This window comes from Rhinatrema bivittatum, chromosome 2 (genome assembly GCF_901001135.1).
Source record: "Rhinatrema bivittatum chromosome 2, aRhiBiv1.1, whole genome shotgun sequence".
Lineage (NCBI taxonomy): Eukaryota > Metazoa > Chordata > Amphibia > Gymnophiona > Rhinatrematidae > Rhinatrema > Rhinatrema bivittatum.
Genome location: NC_042616.1, coordinates 388,191,278 through 388,211,150, shown reverse-complemented (window position 1 = coordinate 388,211,150; position 19,873 = coordinate 388,191,278). Strand labels below are relative to the sequence as shown.

Below are 19,873 nucleotides of genomic sequence, written 5' to 3'. Positions count from 1 at the left end.
ACTGTTTTCCGTAGGGAAATCAGAACTATATAATGCATAGAGAGGGTCAAAATCTGGCCTAGTTCAAACTGTACCTGCCAAAATGGAGCTTTATCATCATACAAGGCCATTGAACCTTGTAAATTGTTACTCCATTTCTTTATTAGTTTTTTAGTTCCTTTTTATATAGTTATTAGTCCCTGTAAAGTTCCTTTTTACATAGTTATTGTTCCCTGTAAAGGCATTGCCGAAAAGTTCCAAGTTATTTGTAAACCGATACGATGTGCAAACGGTTGTCGGTATATAAAAAATTCTAAATAAGTAAGTAAGTAAGTAAATAAATAAATAAATCTCATGCACTGTTTCATGTTAAAATTACATCACAGACACTCATGCTTGCAATATCAATTCATTACAGATACAAAATAAAAAATGCAAAAAACATTTTCTGTGTATCAACCCAGTAAATGAAACAAAGTGAGAAGTCAATTTGGAAAGAAAATACTAAAATTCTATTTGGAGTTAAGAACTAAGGCATACTTTAAAAAATTTATATTGGTAACTTGATGATGAGAGCAGAAAAAACATACAAGAATGAAGTGATTGGTGAACATATGTGGCAAAAGTAGAGTTCCTTAGATAGTTCAGAATAAAAGGAAATTTAGAGAGAGGAACTCCTCCGTGAAGTTACCCTGATCTATTCTAAGGACTAATAGGCATGCATTTGAAAGCATACATTTTGTATGTTTGAATAATTAATCCATGGCTCTAGGCAATCAGGCATCATTTCTTGTGCACTGTGTTTCTCATTTTTCTATGAAAGCTTTTTCTTATTTTTTTTTCTCAATGTTTTCAATATCCACACCTCCATCCTCTCACTGAAACAAGTTGAAAATCAGATAGTAATATCATCTCTCTTGCTGTCTCTAGGAATAGTGCAGCTCTGGGAATTGGCCAAAGGCATTGCAGTCAGCACTCTGCCTTATAATTTTAGGCCAGAATTAAATTAAATGTGTGTTCCACTGGAAAACAATTTTGTCAGGAAGAATTCAGCAGCAAATTAATTTTTATAGAAAAGATTTTTACTCATCCACAGATGTAATCTAATCACTAGCAAATATAACCCTCCCCTCACCCCCATACTTTTGAGCGTTTATTCCGTCAATGGCCTGAATCATTCTTTCATTCAGTTCTTCTTCAAACCTTTTCTTCTGTGACTTAGTTCTGAAATAAAGCATAGTTGACTGTTAGTAAAAGCTACAATTTAAAATAAAGTATATTTTAGAACAGTATTCCAATACACAGGGTGGTTGATGTAAGGGACCTCTGCCATTGGTGTCTCTCCTCCCTGTCATGGCCCATGAGGTTCACACATCAGTTGTTTAATCCGCATTGGACTTAGTAGATACAGAGCTCTGTACGGTTCAAACAGCTGAACAGTGAATTGCTTGGCCAGAGCAAGACAACAGGTGCTGTCACTGCAGCAAGAGCAGCAGCTTTCTCGGTATGCACGGGAAATATAGTGCTTTGTTCTCCTCTAAACACTATACTGTTAGTTTGCAAATCCCAAAAGTTTAACATCTGCCTTGTAGCAGATGTTAAATCTTCACTGTGTATGCTAAGGCCTAAAATTGCCTAGCTGCTTCTGGAATTTCTATATATTAACTGGTCCGAAATTAAAGGGCTAGTCAGCATGGGGAATTTCCTCTTCCACAAACCACCCCAATGGCAATCTGCCCCTCATTATTCTCCCACCCACTGAATACCATCCGATTTCCACATTTGGCAGCACCATCTCCACCCTCCCCCACCCCCATCAGACTTCCTCAACCCCCGACAGACATCAGGCACTCTTCTTGCCAAGCTCACAAGGAAGACTGGTCCTCCTGAACCCATCCCAACCCGCTCCTGACATCAAGCCATCCCCACTTCCATCTCTTCAAAAAAGGGCTTATCTTTTTGGAGTGCTCCCTAGCTTTATAGGCCACGAGAAACCTCTGTTCCACACAACTGCAACTTCTGAACGATGCCACTGAGGGACAGGGGCCACTATATCTAATGCACAATTAAGTGCTACCTAGTGGTGCCATTTGGCAGCAGAAGTGCTGTCATTCCTCCTGCCCACAAAAATGGGGATCCCTCTGTAATAGCAAGCCCTCATTTTAGAGGGGGGGGGGGGCCGCTTAGGGCTTCATGTTGGGATTTTCAGAGGACGCGTGGAGCCGATCTTCCTCATTGGGGAGGGGTAATGGTGCTGATGTGGGCTGGAGATCAGACAGTGCTGACAGTGGTGGAGGGGGGATGGTAAATTTTCAGGGGAGAATGGTATTTGGGGTCCTTTTATTTTGGGCCAGTTAGTAGGAGATTTCCAGTTGCACATAGAGTGTAGGTCATACTTTTCTGGGCTAATTTACATGTTATTACAGTGCAAACACTCTGGAGGTAATATTTTAACATCTATGCGCTACCATTTTTTTGCATAGCACTTTAAGCACTGTTTTAGCGGGTATGTTAAATTTTTACCAATATGCATGTTAAAATTTTTGCAGAAGTTTTATTGCATAGGCCTTTTAGTGGTTCAGATACGTTCTTAAACCAAAAGATTTTATAGATGATTATTTTCCTTCCTTTTGTTGCCTTTTCTTTCCTATCCAAACGTTTGTTTATAATTTTTAAAGCACATTTGTTGGGCAGATTCCCATGTTTTTCCAAATTGAATCTCCTTCAATTTTAATCTTATTATTTGGATAAATTGACACTACAGTGGGCTTGTGACATCAGCTGGTACAGCAGCACCCCAAATTGCTTTAGTTCATAAAGGTAAAGGACCTCATTTCCCCCAACACAACCCACACCAAAGAATGAAATATAAATTTGAAAGTAAAGGGAAAAATGAATGCTCCAGACACCTGAAATGTTTTAGTAATACTCATGCTCTAATTGAGATTCAATAGTATATTATATTTAACAGTATTAGCAAAATAATTTGAAAGCTTGCTACTATCTTGATCACATTTCTGCTCTGTGGGAATGGCCCATGTCCAACAACCATGTAATTAGGGCATTGTGAATGACTTCAGTAGATTAACATTCAGATATAGATGCATATATACATATCTAGGTGTCTCAGTTCCATCCTAAGACAGTTACAATGAAAGGTAATCACTATCTGGCAGCTGTTTATTTTTTCTAAAATGAAAAAGGCCGCTGGTCTCAGTCCAGGTTCCACTAGAAGGATATCACCACAAAGGTAGTGTGAATAAATTGTTCAAACAACAATGAAGGAGCATGAGACTAAACATGCATCCATGCAAGTAATCTCAGAGTAGGGTAAAGGTAAACATAGGGGGAAATATGCAGTCTTTCTGAGGTCCTCTAAGAAAGCTGTGGGTCCCGAACCTGCATGGCTGGGCTGAGAAAAGCCCAGCCAAGGTCTCTCCCAAGTCCCTCAACTGTCTCCTGAAAAATTTGCTGGGGCTTAGGACCTCCAAAGCTCCCACCTCCCTTTCCATAGGGGTCCTGGAGAAAAAATTAGGGCAGAAGTGATCCCCACTGTGGATCACTAAAGCTAGAGGATAGGAAAGAATGAAAAAAAAGCATGGGGGGGGGGGGGTAAGTGGGCCTGGGGGTAACCTGCATGGAGCAGCAGTTACTGCTGTGGGAAGCTTGCTGGGCAGACTGGATGGACCATTTGGTCTTTTTTTGCCGCCATTACTATGTTATTATGTCACTTGCTCCTGCCCTGCTGTAATGCTTTTAAAATGGTATCAGTGGCCTTGAAGCTGGCAACAAAGTTGATGTCAAGTTTGGGAAGAGTGAGTGGGCATTGCTTCTACCCCTTTCTTTTTCCAGACGTGAGCCCTACAGCTTTCTTTGGGGAGTGGAAGGGGGATTGAAAGATCCTAGGAAAGCCCCTGGAATCGGCAGTGGTGGCAATAGAGGCCATTTATTGTTAAACAAAACGAATACCCAGAATAGGTGCCTAGAAGTTAGAGTAGCAGGCTGCGAACCATGGAAGCCAGGGTTCGAATCCTGTTAGCAAGTCATTTCACTCTCCATTGCCTGAGATATAAACTTAGGGGGTCATTTATTAAGCTGTGGTAATTTACTGCAGGATTTACTATGCTGCATTGCCAAGACCCACACCTAAGTAAGCCCTGTGGCATTTTCCTTAGCTGTAAAAAAAATCCCGTGGGGTAGAAATACCACAGATTAATATCCTCCTAAAACTTCTGCAGCCCAAATAATCCCCCCAGCATTCCCAAATCCCCTGGGGAGTCTCTCAAAACTTCCAGTCTCACCCCCCACCATCCCATGAAGTGGAAGATGTGAAAAACATTGTCAAATAGTAAAGTTAAAAGTCCAGTGCCAGACACTGCCCATTCCCCAAATCCCTCCTCTTTTCTTAACAACCTCCCACCCCAACTCTGGATCTCATGCCCACACTCCTGATCCCCTGGCACACACTCAAACATCCTTGTTGGCCCAATGGGGTCCCGGAGTGCCCCCTATGACTCCGGTACCTGGCGCTGCCATTTTTCAAAATGGTGCTGGTGGTTGAGATCCTTCCATTGCAATAGGGTGATGGTAGGACCTTGGCTGGTTGGCACCATTTTGAAAAATGGCGGCACTTGGCCTGGAGCTATAGGGATCACTCTGGGCCTTCACTGGGACATCAGGGAAGATCGGATAAGGACTGTGGGGAGCCAGAGGCTGGGGGAATTTGTTAAAAAAAAAAAGGGAGGGCGGATTTGGGGAGTGGGCAGTGCCTGGCTCTGGACTTTTTATTTTAATATTTTTCACTTCTGCCACCTCATGAAATGGTGATGGAAAAGGGGACAGGGAATCTTGAGAACCCTCCGGTGGTTTGGAGTATACTGGGGTGGGGTGAGTTATTCAGGCTGCTAGAGCCATTTAAGGCATGGGTCTGGGGACATCGAGATGTGTGCTAGCATCCAGATGCTCCCGAGGAAAGTTAGCTACAATTCCTGAGTTGTCCGGAGGAGACAATTTTAGAAACTGAATAAAATTGTCTCGAGTGACAGGGAGTTCTGTGACCAGTTGAGGGTTGACATTCATGAAAACTTAAATTTCAATGACACAGGGGAGGTTTCACCTGTTATAGTTTGGGACTTCTTGAGGGCAGTGGTCAGGGGAAAAATAATTGCGATGGCTACCCATGTTAGGAGGGAAAAGGAGAAGTTTAGGATCCATTTATTGCAGAAAATTGCAAAACTGGAATTAAAACATAAAAGATCACCTTCTACCCTAGTATTGGATCAATTAAGAACAATAAAAAAACTCCAAATTCTGGACTTAGACGAGATTTCCCATCAACTAGGTTAAACAAGAGTATTTGAATGGAGAAATAAGGCTGGAAAGCTATTGGCATGAAAGCTAATAAACAGAATGACCCAAAACCAAATAATGAAAAGTAAAGATTGCCAGTGCAGACCACTTTATGATACTCAGAGTATTAGGGAGCCTTTTTCCCAATTCTATGAGGAGTTGTATATTTCCGATGGGACTATCTCATATGCAGCAAAAGAGGAATATCTTGCAGAGGTGAGTCTTCTAAGGCTAGAGGGTATTGAAAAAGATAGAATGAATAATGAAATTACCAATATTAAAGATCTGAAACTGGGTAAAGCCTCAGACGTAGATTGATTTTCTGCCAAATTTTACAATGAAATGGGTTCTACATTGAACTCTTTATTGCAGGATAACAGATTGCTGCTTCTTTTAACATGCCATGTATAACTTTTTTGTCAAACCTGGGAGAGAAGCCATTATGCGGGTTGTATAGACCTACTTCGCTAATAAATGTTTTAAAAATTTTGGAAAAAGTATTAGCCTTAAGATTAGTTTCTATAGCCCCTATCTTGATCCACACTGACCAAACTGGGTTTGTTCCAGGGAGATTAGCTTCAGACCTATTAGTAAATATTTGTAATCTATCATTAAAATCATCCATTATACCTGAAGACTGAAGGGGTGGCTAATGTAACCTCAATATTTAAAAACGGTTCCAGGGGCGATCCGGGAAATTACAGACCAGTTAGCCTGACTTCACTGACAGGAAAAATAGTGGAAAGTGTTCTAAATATCTAAATCATAGAACATATAGAATGACATGGTTTAATGGAACAAAGTCAGTATGGCTTTACCCAAGGCAAGTCTTGCCTCACAAATCTGCTTCACTTTTTTTGAAGGGGTTAATAACCATGTAGATAAAGGTGAATCTGTAGATATAGTGTATTTGGATTTTCAGAAGGCGTTTGACAAAGTTCCTCATGAGAGGCTTCTAGGAAACGTAAAAAGTCAAGGGATAGGTGTCAATATCTTTTCGTGGATTACAAACTGGTTAAAAGACAGGAAACAGAGAGTGGGCTTAAATAGACAATTTGATCATTAAAATTAATAAGGGAGGGGTGGAGTCAAGATGGCGGCGGGACCCTAACACTGTGCTGCTCGGCGTTTTTGTTCTCTTGAAAATTTTCTCTAAACAATCGAAATGCCGGCGAAAAGGAAGGGAAAAACAAAGATCTATCCCTCCGAACCCCCTACCTTAACCGGGCAGCCGACCATCAAGCAGTGTCTGGAGACAGCTATTAAGCAAGGGCCAGGAGGTCCGGCTGTCGAAGGCAACGGAGGAGAGTTACCTTCGACCTCGGAAGTTGTTTCCCTGAGCCCAGACGTCAGACCTCCGCCGCAAGAGCGAGAATCTCAGCAAAAGTCAGCCAGCCAAAGCCCTGAAATGGAGACCTTGGATTTGGTCTTGGAGGGAGCAACTGCTGAGACTGATCCCGCTCTAAGAACGCTGGAATCCTCAACCGGAGAGAGAGATGGGCGTCCGGCGGAGGAAACATCTGCGAGCGGAGGAGAAGGTGAGATGCTGAAAATTCAGCCAGCCTTTGTCATGATTCCAAAACCAGCAAATGTTACCCTTGACTCTATTTGGGATGTATTGAAGAACATGGGTAATGCAGTAAATGATTGCTCAATGAAAATAACAACTTTGTCTCAACAAATGGAAATAATTTCTAACAAAAATAACGTTCAAATAAAAGAAAATCAGGAAAAATTCATGAAAATGGAGGAGGATATAAAGGTAATAAAAGAAGTGCAAAGTTCCCTTATTCAAGATGGAGATTTCTTGAGTAAGAGGGTGGAATTTATAGAGAACAGACTGAGACATTTAAACCTGCGTTTCTTAAACTTTCCCAAAGTGGTGGGGGAATTACCCCGTGTTACGTTGAGGAGATATCTCCTAGAAAATTTAGAATTTACCTCTGAACAAACCCCACCTATGGACAAAGTTTATTTTTTGCCAACTAACGCAAAGTCTCAAGTACAAATACAACCGTTGGACCTTGAGAATCTCACAGATTACCTTGAATCCTCCCATTATGAAATCATTGAAAGAGCTACACTGTTGGTTACTTTTCTGACTGAACTTGATCTTAGCTCAGTCATGAAGAAATATTTCAAAAAAGCGAATAACCCATTTATGGGACAGCCAATAAGAATATTCCCTGATTTATGTAAAATCACTCAACAGAGAAGGAAAGGCTTTTTAGCCCTGAGACAAGAAACCCTAAATATTGGGGCTTCCTTTTATTTAAGGTATCCAGCTAAATGTTTAGTTAAAATAAGAGGAGATAATTTTGTTTTTACAGCCCCAGAACAGTTAAAAAAACTCATAGAATCAAGGAAACAGGGAACAGCAATTGGAACCAGTGAAAAGACATAAATAATAGGAATATAGCTATGTAACCCGCTAGGTTATTTTTCCTATAATTGTTTCTTGTTTTATCTCCTTAAAAATTTCTCCACCCCCAATGTTATGGGGTCTAATGGATACTAAGATAAAAGTCATATGGTTTCTTTTTGAAATATGTTTTAGTTTCTTGTTAATATGTATATGTATCATGTTTCTCAAGCAAAGTTGTATCTTTGTGAAATTATTTGAAATTAATAAAATATAAATTAAAAAAAAAATAGACAATTTTCTCAGTGGAGGGGGCTGGGCAGTAGAGTGCCTCAGGGATCTGTACAAAGACCCGTGCTTTTCTATATATTTACAAATGATCTGGAAAGGAATACGACGAGTGAGGTTATCAAATTTGCAGATGATACAAAATTATTCAGAGCAGTTAAATCACAATCGGATTGTGAAATTGCAGGACCACCTTGCGAGACTGGAAAATTGGGCATCCAAATGGCAGACGAAATTTAATGTGGATAAATGCAAGGTGATGCATATAGGGAAAAATAACCCATGCTATAGTTATACGATGTTAGGTTCCATATAAAAAGCTACCATCCAGGAAAGAGATCTAGGTGTCAGCTCAGTGTGCTGCGGCAATCAAAAAAGCAAACAAAATGTTAGGAGTTATTAGGAAGGGAATGGTGAATAAAATGCCATAATGGATGGAACAGCTCTCCTATGAGGAAAGACTAAAGAGGTTAGGACTGTTTAGCTTGGAGAAGAGACGGCTGAGGGGGGATATGATAGAGGTCTTTAAGATCATGAGAGGTCTAGAATGGGTAGATGTGAATCGGTTATTTACTCTTTCGGATAATAGAAGGACTAGAGGGCACTCCATGAAGTTAGCAAGTAGCACATTTAAAACTAATCAGAGAAAGTTCTTTTTCACTAAACGCATAAACTCTCAAATTTGTTGCCGGGGATGTGGTTAGTGCAGTTAGTGTAGCTGGGTTTAAAAAAGGTTTGGATAATTTCTTGGAGGAGAAGTCCATTACCTGATATTAATCAAGTTGACTTAGAAAATAGCCACTGCTATTACTAGCATCAGTAGCATGGGATAGACTTAGTTTTTGGGTACTTGCCAGGTATAGCCTGGATTGGCCACTGTTGGAAACAGAATGCTGGGCTTGATGGACCCTTGGTTTGACCCAGTATGGAACGTTCTTATGTTTTGCATTTAGTATGGTGGGCTCAGCATTAGCCTATACCATCTATTTTGGTAACAGTAGATCCTGTGAAATCATTTGATATGGTAGACTGGGAGTTTATGTTCACAGTTTTGGAAAAAATGTGATTGGGGGCAATTTTTGCCAGTGGATTAGAATGTTAAATACAGGTCCTTCAGCATTTACTAATAGAGGTTATTCTGTACCCTTTCAGGCTGATAAGGGAAATCGGCAAGGGTGCTCACTATTTGTTTTTTTATCTTGAGCATTTAGCAGAAAGAGTTCAAAGAATAGATGGAATTAAGGAGATAAAAATAGAAGATAATGAATTTAAGAACCTAAGGCTTGCCATTCTGGGTCAGACCAAAGGTCTACCAAGCCCAGTATCCTGTTTCCAACAGAGGCCAAGCCAGGTCACAAGTACCTGGCAGTAACCCAAGGGGTAGACAATGTGCTCCTTTACTGTGGCAGAGCCTTAGGAATCTTTGAAGATTCTTACGGGGGAACTCATTTGTTTTCGCAGGCTGCCAGGGTATAATATGAACAAGGAAAAATCTGTGAGTTAGAACATTTCAGTTTCTTCTGAGAAAATGGTGAGGATTATTTATTTATTCCTCAATTTTTCTATACCACACATACAGCGAACTGATCAGGGCTGTTTAGAAAATATAAAAATAAATGAAAATAAAACAATACACATTATTTAAAATAATATAATCTCATGATAAAAAACACTTGCCAGTAGTAATTGTTAACTTGAAACTGCCATGCCTTCATTTTTTTTCTTAAATACCACATAATTTGTCTCCAACCTAATGTTTAAAGATGCTGAATTCCAGATTTTTAGCCCACACACTGAAAACATCTTTCTTTGGTTCCTCTGCCTTTTCACCTGCTTCACATTGCTAGAAGGGATATGCATTAATTCTTCTTGGGCATTGAAACACCAGCCTAGCTGCCATATTCTGCATATCTGTAACTGCTGTAAATTCCTTGTAGTTACTCCTAACAAAATCTCATTACAATGGTCAAACAATGAAGTAACTAACACTCATACAATATTCAAAAAGCCTCAGTGCTCAGCCCACTTCTAATTTTCTTCAACTGCCTCAATTAAAAAAAAATATTTCTCCTCACCATCAGATAAATGTTAGGTTCAAAAGAAAACTTAGTATCATATTGAACCCCCAAATTTCTAACCTCTGAAGTAGGGGCATGATACTCCTCCCCTGCCCTCAACATTAAAACTCTCTTTGGCTCAACCACACTAAAAAAACATCCATTCCGTCTTGTTTTCATTCAACACCAACCTTTTTTCCCTCATCCAATCAGCCAAAGACCTCAGCCCTTGCTACATTTTACCTAACGCTGACCTAGGTTTCTTCCCCAACAGGCAGACCAACTGGATGTCATCAGCATAGATATAACCCTTAAATCCCAACTCATGAAGCACTAATCATAAGGGCTGTAGAAAAATATTAAAAAGAAGAGGAGTCAAAAGACACCCCTATGGCACTCCACAACCCATACTATAAGGCTCCAAACTATTACCAGTCACATGTAACTTTATTAATCTTTCTTGCAAAAAGTTATCCACCCCAAAACTTGACCATGTAACCCCAAATCTACAAATCTTTGTACCAAAATCCCATGATCCACTAAGTCAAAGGCACTAGACAAGTCAAACACTAACGCTACTGCCTCACCCCTATCAGTGTTTTGGCAAATTAAATCCTTCACAGCAATCATTCAGTACAGTTTCTGTACTATCTCTCACACGGTAACCTGACTGTCTCTCATCCAAGTCATTATTTTCCTCCACATACCTCATCAATTGTCCTGTAGCAATTGTTTCCAAAACTTTAGCTAAGAAGGGACCATTCGCTACAGGACAGTAATTCCCACACAATTCCTTATCAAAACCACTTTATTTAAAATGTGGATAATTGTCTTCTTCAGGGATAATGGGAAAACCCCTTCATTTAAAGAGCAATTCACAAATAATTGTAGCCCTCCTAACAGGTCTTCCAAAAGACCCTTTATCAAATATGACAGACAGGGGTCCAAAGTATATGTGATTGGGTTGCAGCTCTGCAGGATTCCTACCTCCTTAAAATAACTCATTCCTCCCTCGACCATAAATCATGCCTTCCACCCTACTGCCAAATCACCCTCCAACCCTAAATATCCCTCACTCAACAGATCATCCCTTAAACTACCTATCTTGTTCTTCCAAAACTGCAAAAAACAGTCACAGGTCATTCTATCTGGAATGACCACCCTTAGTATACAATTTCTTCCTAACATCTCCCAGGTGAGATGTTAACACTATTCTCCGCTGACTCAAGCTCACATTTAAAGCAGTAAGAGAGGGAGTAAAATATCTTTGGGTACACCTTGGAGCCAAATTAGAACACCTATTCTCAAAGAATTATGATGGTTTAGTGAAAGGGATATCACAAATTTTGGTTAGATGGGATAGGGAAGATCTCACTTGGTTAGGACATATTGCAGTAATTAACATGAATGTATTGTCTAGGTTTTGTTATTATTTCCAAACACTTCCAATACAAATCCCAGATATTTGCTTTCGAAGGTGGCTGTAGGAACATTATTTTATTTGGAAAAGGAGGTTGCCCAGGTTAGCGGGAGGAATCCTATATCAACCAAAAGGTTGGGGAATTCCAGGTCTTCAGTGGTATTATATAGCTTCCCAATTGTGTGCTGAAATTGATTGGCATAGAAAAATTCAAATTAAGAGATGAGTTCTGATTGAAAATTCAAGTATGGATTTGGTTGCTTAGTCAGGTGAGGATTACTTAGAATGTGATTTCTCTTATCTTTGCTTTAACATTTGAGGTTTGGGACAAGAAGAAAAATGAATTATTAGGAGTTAGGAATTACTCTTATAGGTCTTCTTTTCATTAAATAAGGAATTTGCATCAGGAGTCATGTCTTGGGAAAAGGACCTCAGATAAGTACTTGAAGAGTCTACATGGAACATGTGCTCTCTGTATAATGTATAATAAAAAACAAAGCTCAATTTCCACTAATATTGTAGAAAATGGTTATAAAATTACTGTTCCGCTGGTATTTAATACCAGACATTTACATACTTGCTGGAGGGGTGTGGTGGAAAGGGAACTTTCTTTCATATATTGTGGGATTGCTCGGTGGTGGGAGAATACTGGAATACTGTATTGAAAATAATGTGCAGTTTGATGGGGATACTGGTTCCAAAAGACCCTAATTTCTTATTGTTGAATATTCCTATATTAGATTGCGATGATCTAATGTTGTCTTTATTGGGATATGTGGCAACTGCAGCACGATGTGAGCTGGCGAGCTATTGGAGAAAGAAAATTGTCCCATCAGAACAGAAAGTATACATTCAACTTGAGAAAGTATATTATATGAGTAAACCTACAGCATATAAAAGTAATCAATTGGTAAAGTTTAAAGATATTTGGTTCCCAAATATATGTTGATCATAGGGCCGTATTACAAAATTGTGAGGTACAATGTGGCAGACTTTTAGGGGCTAGCATACGTAGTTGCTTGTTGTGTATTTGTATTAGTAATACTCTTATTTATTCCTCTTTCCAATGTGTGTGAAGAGAAGGTATGGGGGGGGGGGGGAGGGAGAAAATTATCCATCTACAGATTAAAAGATATGAGGCTATGGGGCCGTCCATAAATGATGTCACACTGTTTTGGCATGAAATAACCCCATCACACTTTGTCACAAATCTCCAAACGCCCTTTTGATTATAACATCACAAACTTAGAACCCCCCCTTAAGCTGCAAACAATTATCATTCATGTTTTACTTAAGCTAAATAGCATTAGTACCTTACAGGCGTACACAGTTTAAGCATTCATCATGCACTGCAGTCAGTTTGTATTATAATTAAAGCTTTTCAATGTTGCAAAATCAAGGAACTAAGACACTTTTGTTGCAAGAACTATTCATCCTGCCTTGGCGATGAAAAGTGATCTGCCATTATGCAAACAGGGATGCGGCTGACAGAGACATTGCTTTCTGAAACAGATAGTCTTTATCTTGCCACTCCACACTCTCTACAATCTCTGCATGTGCAATGATCACCATCAGCTGATGTTATCGATGGGCAATCACTCTCAGTGGTCTAACAATTTTGGTTGGAACTGCTTGATGTTTGTGCATTGCTGTGTGGCTTCGCAGCATCACCATAGAAGCAAAATATTGATGACGTTCTGCATATCCTATCACTCAATACTGACTGGACTGACAGACAGTACAGGGTATATGGAATACAATGGAAAGCTGGTTGGGGGCCTCCCAAAATTGATGGGGGGAGCGGGGTAGGTGTACAAATGCATAGGTCCCCGGGCACCAGAGACCCTCGCTACACCACTGCTGCTGTGATATCAAATTAATCTTATGATTTTGACTTTTTGATGTCACAATATATTTGATCTCCCCTACCCCCTCATCACAAAAATGGTATTCTCATCCCTGCCGTCGAAGCGTGTTATCATTTATGGATGGCCCCTATATATGTGCCATGCATGTTATCCTTACTGTCTATACAGTAATTGAGATCTGTTGTGAATGCTTAAATACTTGTTCTTTTGTAATTTTATATTTGTATATGTTTAAGGAACATTGTACATAAGGTGACTGATACTCAAAAATCATTAATTGGGAAAAAAAAAAGACTGGTAAACAGATAAATGCATATTCTGCAGAACTGAACTGGAAATGGATACACATCTCATTGCTGGATGTGATATGCTGATGTCAGAAGGCCTTTATACAGAGAGGCAAAACAAGGTGGCAAGGCTTATTCATTGGAAGCTGTGTAAACATTATAACAAAGTACCAAACAAACACTGGGAAAACAATCCTAATAAAACAGAAGAGAATGAAGAAGTTGTGACCACCTGGGACATTTTTTATTTCAACGACAGGAATATCGATACTTGAAAACTAAATATTGTGGTGAAGGAAGAAAACACAAGAATATCATTACTGATAGAAGTGTTCCAGAGACTGTTCTGTGGATTATATGGAGAAAGCGAATATCCTTAAGAACCAAGAGATGCAACAAAGATCAAGAAAATGTAGCAGAAAGATACAGAAATAGTCCCAATTATATTGGGTGCCTCTGGCCTGATTAAGAATTTCCAAGCACAGCTGGATATGTTGCCTATAAAAATAACATCCTATGAACTCCAGGAGGCAGCTCTCTTTAGCACAATGCAAGCACTAAAAAGGGCATTAGCAGTCAATTTGAGAGACTGAGATAATTTCTAGCATAAGCTAAGCTTATGAATGAGGTTCATTCCTGCAAGATATGTGCATAACAAACCCATTTGGAGACAATGACTCCATGAGAAACATGCTTGTGCAACCAGGTTAAATCTTATTATTATATATTTTGAAATGTATTTGTAGAACATTGAGGGTTAAGGGGCTAAAAATATTATGACATTATTTCACTTATTAACACTGAGTTTTAAACTTACCTTTCTGTGCGACGCTGAAAGTGATACTGACCCATGGGAACATCCTAAAAGAGAACACTTTCAGTCAGCTGTAAAATTAACATGAACAATCACTTGCTTTACTTTTGAAAATTTTCATGTTTCATTCTGAAAATGCCAAAGGAACATTTGCAGAGTAAATTTCTGATACTAAACATGGAGGAGTAGATATTCAAAAGCTAGCTGGCTAGGAATGTTAGAAGGATAAACATATCTGACTAATTTAGCCAGGATATTCAGTGGTATGGCTGCACTAGGGATGTGCATCGGGGCCCGATAGTTTGTGCTTTCGGGTTCGTGTGGCCACAGGAAAATCTCGTTTTCCTGCAGATCGGCATTTTTTTTTTTTAGTAAAAAATCGTTTTTCAAGTTAGTGCGCGCTAACAAAAATAACAAAAACAAAAATTTTGTTAGCGCTCACTAACCGAAAAACGATTTTCACAAAAATTCAGGGGAAAAAGTGTTCGTTTCTCGTTTTACCCGATATATAACGAATTAAGAAATATCGTATGATATTTCTATTCGTTATAAAAATAATTCACATCCCTAGGCCGCACCACTGATTTAGCCAGATAAGTTTATCCAGCTAACTTTAGAGCTGCTCAATAATACACCCCGCAATAACTCCCATTTTCACATCTTGCTCTGAGAAAGAGAGAGAGAGAGAGAGAGAGCACCTATCTACAAGGCACTCATAGTAATCAAGTATTTATATCTCTATAGGAGGGCCATCTAATAGGTTGAGGTAAGGTGTTGGTGGTTTAGGGGCCAGTTTCTCATGTAGAGTGAGACATACGAACAGCACAGTACACCTCGGTGAAGATTTGATTTCATTTGGAGTGAGCAAAGTCTCACAAAGATGCCATTTCTACTATGTTCTCTCAGCCTAGCTTGATGGACTCTGTACCATCAAGCTAGAGTGAGATAACAGTACAAAAAATGAGGGCCTCTCCAGAGGCTCTCTCTCCACTCCTCTCCCCTCTATTTTCCCGATTGCAGGAATGGCCAAAGTGTAATTCTAAACATTTATTGCAAATTGCATTATGGCCATTTCGGGCATATTACACAGCCTAACATCTGGCAAAAAGATATAGTTATTTCCAGCGTTAAAACCATGCAATAGCATGTGTTATTTTTTTTTGTGAAAAATTGGTTTTCAGGTTAGTGCGCGCTAACTCATGTTAGCGCGCACTAACAAAAAATAGCAAAAAGTAACAAAAATAACAAAAATAAACGTTTTTGTTAGCGTGCACTAACCCGAAAAACAATTTTTATGAAAATTTGGGGGGAAAAGTGATTGTTTCTTTTTTTAGCCGATATATAACGAATTTAGAAATATCGTACAATATTTCAATTCGTTAGAAAAACGATTCACATCCCTAGCATACACTGCATTGTGAGCGCCTTCCAGAGCTTAAGCTAGCATGTTGACTCTCCAGGGAATTAAGAATGGTTAATTTACTCTGTTGTTTACAGATAAGCAAACTTGCTTTCTGCATCAACAAACATACATGAATTAGCCATTATGTGAGAGGAAGTGGAAGCACATTCTTAAGACAACCCAGCTCCATCAGGTGGAAAGGGGACAATTGTGTGAACATGCTGCACAAAACTGTTGCCCAAAGTTACTATCACCTCTGGATATGCTAGGCAACAGTATTGGCACAAGAAGGTGTGAATTGACAACCAAGTAACAGCTTTGCAAATGTCATCAACAGAAGTGCCCTCACTGAAGATGCCATAGATCTTATTTGATGAGCCTTGATAGAATCCATAATCTGTAAGCCAGCTAGAAAACAACAGTGTGTGATACCATCCACTAACCAATTGGACAGAGCTCATTTAGCAACTGCCCTCCCCAATTTATAAGGACCAAAGGACACAAACAGTTGAGATAGTGATGTTGACCCCTCTTTAAGTAATATGCCAGGACTCTCTTACAGTCCAAGAAGTGAATAGCCCATTCTCCTTTGTGTGCATTAGGTCTTGGAAAGAATGCAGATACCATAATAAGTTGATTAATGAAAAGAGTCGGGTGGTACCTTATAGACTAACCAATTTATTGAAGCATGAACTTTTGAGGACAGATATAGGTTGATTAACGTGGAACGCAGATACCACTTTTGGAAAAAATGGAGTACGTTTGTTAAACCAACTTATTATGGAAAAAGCTGAAGGTATATTGAATATGAAATCAGAGCCTGTCATTCACTTACACTTCATGCTGAAATGATGGCCACAAGACACACTTTCCAGGTGAAAAACTTCAAGAGATTTAAAAGGAGGTTTCATAAATTGAGCAGAAATATCCCAAGAAGACACTAGAGGTTTACTAATAGGAGGTTTGGAATGCCACTGTTCTTTCATGAATTTTGATGCCAAAGAGTAGAGAGAGAAATCAGAACCCCTTCCACATGCTTGTGACATGCTACAATGCAACTGAGATGAACTTTGACTGAAGAGATGCTAAGGCCTGAGGATGAGGGACAGATTAGATACTCAAGTTGCTTATGCCACAGGAGAAGGGATCCATTTGTTTGGACCTATGCCAAGTTGAAAACCTCTTCCATTTGAAATATATGATGCTCTGGTTGATGGTTTTCTGGTAGAAATCAGAACATCCTCCACCTTTTTGAAAAGGAGAAAGGAGGAGACTGTTTGCTCAACATTCATGCTATGAGAGCCAGAGATGGAAAGTTCATATAGATGAGCCTGCCTTCTTTTTGTAAGAAGAGCATTGGATATATTAGGATTATATTGGCCACCCTCCAGTCTTCAGGTACAATGGATGATTTTAATGATAGGTTACAAATTTTAACTAATAGATCAGAAATTTCATTTTTTAGTTCCTCCAGTACCCTAGGATGCATACCATCTGGTCCAGGTGATTTGCTACTCTTTAGTTTGTCAATCTGGCCTACTTCATCTTCCAGGTTCACAGTGATTTGGTTCAGTTCGTCTGATTCATCACCCTTGAAAACTATCTCTGGAACTGGTATCTCCCCAACATCCTCATTAGTAAACACGGAAGCAAAGAATTAATTTAGTCTTTCTGCAATGGCCTTATCTTCCCTAAGAGCCCCTTTAACCCCTCGGTCATCTAACGGTCCAACTGACTCCCTCACAGGTTTCTTTATTTGGATATATTTTAAAAAGTTTTTATTATGAGTTTTTGCCTCTACGGCAAACTTCATTTCAAATTTTTCTTCGTCTATCTTATCAATGTTTTACACTTAACTTGGCAATGCTTATGCTTTATTCTATTTTCCTCAGATTGATCCTTGTTCCAATTTTTGAAGGATGTTTTTTTGGCTATACTAGCCTTTTTCACCTCACCTTTTAAAAATGCCAGTAATCGTTTTGCCTTCCCTTCCACCTTTCTTAATGCATGGAATACATCTGGACTGCGCATCTAGGATTGTATTTTTAAACATTGTTCATGCCTGTTGAACACTTAACATCTGCAGCTATACCTTTCAGTTTTTTCCTAATAATTTTCCTCATTTTATCAAAGTTTCCCTTTTGAAAATTTAGTGTTAGAGCTTTAGATTTACTTATTGTCCCCCTTCCAGTTATTAGTTTACATTTGATCATGTTATGATCACTATTGCCAAGTGGCCCCACCACCGTGACCTCTCTCACCAAATCCTGCATTCCACTAAGAATTATATCTAAAATAGCTCCCTCTCTTGTTGCTTCGTGAACCAATTGCTCCATGAAGCAGTCGTTTATTACATCCAGGAACTTTATGTCTCTGGCATGTCCTGATATTATATTTATCTAGTCAATATTGGGGTAATTGAAATCTCCCATTATTATTGCACTGCCAAATTGGTTAACTTTCCTGATTTTCTCTTAGCATTTCATCATCTGTCTGACCATTTTGACCAGGTGGATGGTAGTATACTATCACTATACTCTTAACCAACACACATGGGATTTCTACCCATATAGATTCTATTGAGCATTTAGTCTCTTGTATGATCTTTATCCTGTTGGACTCTATGCCCTCCCTGGACATAAAGTGCCACACCCCCACCAAGATGATCCTCCCTATCATTGTGATATAATTTATACCCTGATATAGCACTGTACCATTGGTTATCCTCCTTCCACCAGTTCTCTGTGATGCCAATTATGTCAATCTCATAATTTACTGCTATGCACTTTAACCCTCCCATCTTACTTCTTAGACTTATGGCATTGGCATTCAGACATTTCAATATGTGTTTTTTGTTTGTATTAACAACCTGCTTTTCAGTTCTTAGGAATAATTTGGAAATCTTTAGCTCAGGTGATTTTTTTACATATAGGCACATGGACTACATTTGCTTTTAAAGGAACCTCTCTATTGGGATGCCCTAATTCTCCTGTTTCATTAGTATCTTTTAAGGATACATTCCTCCAAACCATGCACTGTTGAGTGACTGTCTGCTTTCCCCCTTGTTCTAGTTTAAAAGTTGCTCTATCTCCTTTTTCAAAGTTAGCGCCAGCAGCTTGGTTCCACTCTGGTTAAGGTGGAGCCCATCCTTTTGGAAAAGTCTCCCCCTTTCCCAAAAGTTTCCCCAGTTCCTTACAAAATGGAATCCCTTCCCTACACCATTGTCTAATCCACAGATTGAAACTCTGGAGCTCTGCCTGCCTTTGGGGACCTGCACGTGGAACAGGAAGCATTGATGTTCTTTAAATCAGAGCCACTGTCTGTTGAAGTTTGTCACCAAATAAATTGTTCCTTGTGTTAGGCACATCTGCAAGACAATCATGCATTCCTTTTTGGAGGCCACTTGCGCCAAAGAGCTCCTATAGAAGCAGCTGAAATCCTGGATGCAGTGTCAACAGATCCGTAAGCAGAACAGATGAGGCTCATCTCACATTCTTCCAGGTCCTCCACTGCTCATAGGAAGTTTGCCTGCTCTGGATCTGACAAATTCATCAGAGACTATAGCTTTTGCATGTATTTATGCAAATACTGTACCATGTAGAGTTGGTGAACTGTGATCTGGGCACTCAGCATGGATCCCTTAAAATCTCTCTCTCCAAATCTGTCCAACACTTTTGTGTCCATCCAAGGTGGTGTGTTAGAGTAATAATTACTGCGTTTAGCACATTTTGGCACTGACTCTGGGAAGTTGGGTGACTCCAACCATTAAGCTATTAGGAATAGTCTAGTGGTTAGAACAGCAGACTACGAATCAGGGAAATCAGGATTCAAAATCTATTGCTGTTCCTTGTGACCATGGCAAGTCACTTTTCTCTTTGTTGCCATAGGTATAAACTTAGATTGTATACCCTCTAAGGTAGATTTTAAAAGGCCTGCACATGTAAATCCTGCAGGATTTATGCGCGCAGGGCACTCGCGCACCGATGTACCTATTTTGCATAGGCCGCCGGCGCGCGCAAAGCCCCGGGACACGCGTACGTCCCGGGG

The 19,873-nt window shown here is 39.5% G+C and overlaps 1 protein-coding gene across 1 annotated transcript in view; it reads right to left on the bottom strand.

Moving 5' to 3' along the window:
• The window catches only part of ADCY2 (adenylate cyclase 2), a 1,371,519-nt gene that overhangs the window by 330,937 nt on the left and 1,020,709 nt on the right, over nt 1-19,873 (bottom strand). Inside the window, exons 11-12 of the mRNA XM_029590013.1 lie at nt 14,428-14,471; nt 1,123-1,203 (exon numbers count right to left, since the gene is read on the bottom strand). Of these exons, the coding sequence (XP_029445873.1) occupies nt 1,123-1,203; nt 14,428-14,471 (125 nt within the window). The remainder of the gene's footprint in view (nt 1-1,122; nt 1,204-14,427; nt 14,472-19,873) is intronic.